At 40.5% G+C, this 5809-nt stretch overlaps 1 protein-coding gene across 1 annotated transcript in view; it reads left to right on the top strand.

The window, feature by feature from the left end:
* LOC123511813 (D-aspartate oxidase-like) overlaps positions 1–2095 on the top strand; it is a 31077-nt gene extending 28982 nt beyond the window's left edge. The window contains exons 7-8 of the mRNA XM_045267848.1: positions 584–676; positions 1076–2095. Of these exons, the coding sequence (XP_045123783.1) occupies positions 584–676; positions 1076–1186 (204 nt within the window). The 3' untranslated portion in view covers positions 1187–2095. The remainder of the gene's footprint in view (positions 1–583; positions 677–1075) is intronic.
* Positions 2096–5809: the final 3714 nt, after the last annotated feature.

The raw sequence follows: 5809 nt of genomic DNA, 5'->3' as shown, positions 1-5809 counted from the left end.
AATAATACGAGATGTGAATAATTCTGCAGCTGAGATCACACGTGTCAATCTTCTCAAGTTTATGATATGGCGTTGGAGTGGGTCGGTATAACATCAAGCCTGATTTATTGCGTGGAAAGGAGGTTATTGCAAAAATTATAGAGAAGGGTAAGACGCGAATAAGCGGAAAATATCTGGGTAATCCTGTCATTCGGTGAAACCCATCAAGCGATGAAGAATTACCTAGTAAAATGTGTCTTTTCCTCACACACCGCCACCACCAGACACTACTGCAGTAGTTGTAAAATTGCCACTCGGGTGACGTTTTTCCTTCACCTGAGCGGCGGGGTGCCGGTCACCCACCCCTCACCCCCACGACACCTGCACGGCAAGCCGTGCACCCCGCCGCTCAGGTGACGGAAAAACGTCACCTGAGTGGCAATTTTACAACTACTCACTGCCACCATCACTGTTACAACTACTATAATTTTCCAAGTTTCTAATATTGCTACTGCACATAAACAACATGCACCTATAAAAATATCATCATCACCACCACCACCACCACCACCACCACTACTACATCCTACCCTCGTGGCTCCAGGTCCTGCGGGAGTGGGTTGGGTGGCGCCCCTACCGCCCCTGCGTCAGGGTGGAGAAGGAGACCGTGAGCTTCCCTAGTGGCAACACCCTCAAGGTAGGAAAAGAGAGAGAGAGAGAGAGAGAGAGAGAGAGAGAGAGAGAGAGAGAGAGAGAGAGAGAGAGAGAGAGAGAGAGAGAGAGAGAGAGAGAGAGAGAGAGAGAGAGAGAGAGAGAGAGAGAGAGAGAGAGAGAGAGAGAGAGAGAGAGAGAGAGAGAGAGAGAGAGAGAGAGAGAGAGAGAGAGAGAGAGAGAGAGAGAGAGAGAGAGAGTTCTACTACTACTACTACTACTACTACTATTACTACTACTACTACTACTACTACTACTACTACTACTACTACTACTACTACTACTACCACCACTACTATCGCCATTTTAAGGATGTCCATAATATATATTTTCTAATACGGGCACAGATTGTAAAGATTTCGTTCCTCCTTCGTTCCTCCTCCAGGTGGTGCACAACTACGGCCACGGCAGCTACGGGGTGATGACGTCCCCGGGCACCTCCATGCACGCCGTCAAGTTGATGCTGGAGATGCTACCAAGACAGTCCAAGCTATAACACATTCCCACACTCCTCCTTCCATCCACTGGCGCCGTGTGACCCCGGTGTTGTGGCGCCGGCATTCAGACTATTTAGGTGTCCGTTACTACTTCCCCTTCTCCTTTTTCCTCTACATCATCATTGCCAACAACAACAACAACAACAACAACAACAACAACAACATAAACAACAATAGGTACAGCAGCAATTTCAACAAGAATTATTTATATTAATTATACAACAACAACAACAACAACAACAACAACTACTACTACTAAGAGAACGACAACAACGCTCTTACTCCTACTACTGTTACTACTAGACCTACTACTATAACGACAACAACACCCTTATTAATACTACTATTACTACAACAACAACAACAACTACTACTACTATTACTCACTTTGACCACCAACACCACCACCACCACCACCACCACCACTACTACTGACAGATGATTTACTGCAGCATCAAGCAAATGATGAATCAATAACACATAAAATGGACACTCGCAAATCTGGCTGTGGTCACGCAACTGGTGGTGACTGAAGGTGCAGGTGGTGCACGAGGAGTGATGGTGCTCGGTTGTTGGTGACAGTGGTGGTGTATCTTATTGAGATGGTTCGTAGCTATTGACAGCCTTGATACATTGACTCTTTCTCGCAGTCTTCCATGTCTCTCCTTTCCGTCTTCCTCTCTTCTTCCATTTTTCAGACAGATCTTTTTTTCTACTTTCATATTTCGGAGACTTTTTTCTCTGTTTTTTTTTTCAAATTTACAGACTTTTCTTTTCCATCCATTTCACTAACACTTTCCTTCTCCTTCTACTTTTCAGACGTTCTCAATATCATAGCCTTCCCTTTACTGTAGGTGCCTTATTACAGAGACTGGCAATAAAACAGAAAAAATAAAACCAATGAACATGTTTAACAGAGGTACATTAATCCTCAGGTTCCTTTTAGAAATATATATATATATATATATATATATATATATATATATATATATATATATATATATATATATATATATATATATATATATATATATATATATATATATATATATATATATATATATATATATATATATATATATATATATATATATATATATATATATATATATATATATATATATATATATATATAAGGTTTTCAAGGGTTTCGCAAAGTCGAGTGTTATATGCAAGTGAAATGTTCCGGTTGATTCAACCACCGGGTTATTCACCCCTGGAAGATCAGTCCTCATTAAGATTCGTCTCCTAGACTTAAGAGAGATTCGGATCCTCTTCTATTTTTTTTTTTTTTTTACGATATCCAATTTTCTATTTTATAATCCTCATCTAAGAAGGACTCAAAAGATGTATACTGTACTTGAATATCTAGAATATCTAAAATAACTTGTGATTGTGAGCCACAACTCAAAGGAAGCGTATCTCTTCATTCGGTTTATAATGGTAATGAGACTTTTGATGTTCTACGGAACAGTTGTTGGTTTACATACCTATCGAACTAGACTGTTGAAATTCAATATATTATTCCAGTATGGAAGAATTTCCTTTTTCCTTTTTCATTTCTTTAATAAGAAACCTAAATGTTATGATGGGTTTACGTTGTAGAACTTTGAAGGGCAATGCGGAAGTCTTCCACTAGATAGGCCTCAGAGCACTGAGGCCTCAGGATGTTTGGGCAACGGATCACTTGGAAGCGAAATCTATTCATACAACTTAGTTTAAAAAATGTCTCTGAACTCAAATGTCTTGACTACAGGCTTAGTGAAAGAAGTATGAGAATCCGTACTCACACTAATGGTTCATTCACCCAAAGCGTTTAAGCATATGAACCAGTCACACCATACTCTGCCATGCCAAGCCATTGCCTCCCATGCACCACTGCCACACCTCATCACCAACACATCGTTAAACATTCACCCAAAATAACAACACCACTCATTAAAACATTGGGTTCCCATTTATCAACTATCAAAATTCCAGACACTTTCTCTACCACCTGACATACGCATTTGGAGAACATGTAAATTAACAATGAAAAATACTCAATTCTTATTTATCTTTGCTGCAGGAACAACCTCATAAATACAAATATGTATTGGCTCCAAATTATACATTCATCCACGGGAAGATCAGATTGATTACACGCAGTTCCTACTCTGCTAACTTTTTTCTCTGGGACTATGGTGGATGCTTAGCGGGACCGGCCATCTTTCCACTCACTCAGTAGATGTCAGTCAGCACCAGACTTTCCAGACTTCTTTTAGTTTATATATATATATATATATATATATATATATATATATATATATATATATATATATATATATATATATATATATATATATATATATATATATATATATAATTTCATGCGCCACTAATGGGCGGAAGCTGAACAGCGCTTCCCACACACTTTTCAAGTGTGCCTACAGGCGCTATAGGCCGTAACAAACAAACACACACACACACACACACACACACAGGACAACTATGCAGTGCGCGGGTAGCCTCACCTTCTCAGTGACAGCGAACAAAACCTCATTACCAGTTTTTTATGTAAAACTGCGACCACGTTTAATACACACGAAATATACACAAACACACAATATACATCCAAAATACACCAAATAAACACCAAAACACACTCAAAACATCACACAAAACAAAGAAAAGGAAAAGGAGGAGGGCATGAGGAGGAGGAGGAGGAAGAATTGAGGGAGACATGAGTGCAGTACCTGTGGTGAAGCAGGATGAAGAGGAAGGTAAATTTGACACACACACAAGCAGGACGGTCAAGTGACGCTTGACAGCCGCTGTGGCAGGCAAACACACCACTGCCACCACCGATTTGCCACACTTAAGCCTTCACCACACCAACAACCCCCAATGACAGTTATATCTGAACACCAGATAGTCAAACATAGTCATGGGGTTTCATTTAGTGATACCTGTGATGGGAAAACAATGCTAAGTTTGCCAAATATTAGCTAAACACAGCCGTTAGGCAGGCGGCAGACGACGCCTGAGCCAGCGCCGCCCACTTGATGACGTCACACCCCTGGCCAGCTGGCAGAAGGGGAGGCAGGTGACCGTTGTTGATTTTACGTACGTAACGGAACTCATTTCAAAATCGACTTATAGAAAAAATTAAGCCAAACACAAATGTTTGATATTTTGCGATTTAAAAAGTATTCAAATTAATATCCAAAACATCAAAACGTCTCCAACTTAACTAGTACTTAAGAATTGTGTAAATCAAGTATAATAACAGTTTTAAAACATTCTCACTCTTAAAATTAGTGAAATGTCCAGCCACTTAGAATTGACACGTATAGTGAAAAAATATTACACTTTATGAATGACCTTCTCAGGCATCCAACACTTACCTACAAACAGAATTGAACAAATTAAAGATAAAACTGTAAAAACATAGCATTAAAATCTAAATTCATTAAAAACAAAAAAAATCTAACCATTTTCACTCGACAAATATGGTAACATATTTTACAGAATCTGAGCTACCTTTTAAGGCATTTTTCAACGACCTAGATCGTGAACTAAAGTCGTAATCAAACAATAATAGAAATTACATAAAATACGTTTAACGGCACTAAACACCATTACAAATCACACATATTTCACTCAATGGCAGCGTGTCAAACTTAAAAGATCATAAACGTTTCTATGATACCATAAAGGCCCTGTTGAAGCTTGAAATAAAAAAGCTCACTATGGTAATTCGTAAATTTTACGGAACCAGCTGGCTCTCATTTAGGCCACAAAACACCACTAAACGCCACATATTCACCAAATACAAGCGCAGAAAACACTTCATTAACAACCAAATACTCATAGAAACACTAAAAACATAAAACACACATCCAATTAAAGAGTTAAGAAATACGTGAAAAGGAGCTGTATGGCAACCTGCTGGTGGTGGGCGCCAGGAGGGAAATCCCTGTCGAGGCGGCCGCGGACAGCACCACCCGTGGACCGGCTGGCTGGCCATCTTGCCTCTCATCACACCAAAATTAGGCCATATCGAGTCTGTATGATGTGATGTGATATAATGATATGAAAAGCTGATTAGGTATGGAGGTCTTAACTGTGGTGGCGCTGTGGCGGAGTTGTGGTTGCAGGTGACTGGGCAGGTCTGGGCGCCAAGGATGCATTGGTGCGGTGATTGTGATGGTGTTGTGATTAATAAGTCTATGTAATTTGTGTTGTGTTCTGGTGTGGTGGTCTGGTGGTTGTGGTAGTGTGGTTTTGGGGTGGTGATGGTGGTGGTGGTGGTGGTAGCTAGTCTGGTTGGAGATGTTAACAGTACACTTCCACGGAAAGAGGTGGTGTGTGTGTGTGTGTGTGTGTGTGTGTGTGTGTGTGTGTGTGTGTGTGTGTGTGTGTAATTCATTGTTTGATCTGCTGCAGTCTCTGACGAGACAGCCAGACGTTACCCTACGGAACGAGCTCAGAGCTCATTATTTCCGATCTTCGGATAGGCCTGAGACCAGGCACACACCACACACCGGGACAACAAGGTCACAACTCCTCGATTTACATCCCGAACCTACTCACTGCTAGGTGAACAGCATACACGTGAAAGGAGACACACCCAAATATCT

The sequence above is a fragment of the Portunus trituberculatus genome, chromosome 32, assembly GCF_017591435.1.
Source record: "Portunus trituberculatus isolate SZX2019 chromosome 32, ASM1759143v1, whole genome shotgun sequence".
NCBI classification, from domain to species: domain Eukaryota; kingdom Metazoa; phylum Arthropoda; class Malacostraca; order Decapoda; family Portunidae; genus Portunus; species Portunus trituberculatus.
Note: the sequence above shows the minus strand (reverse complement) of the source record. Positions and strands in the feature narration are given on the sequence as shown.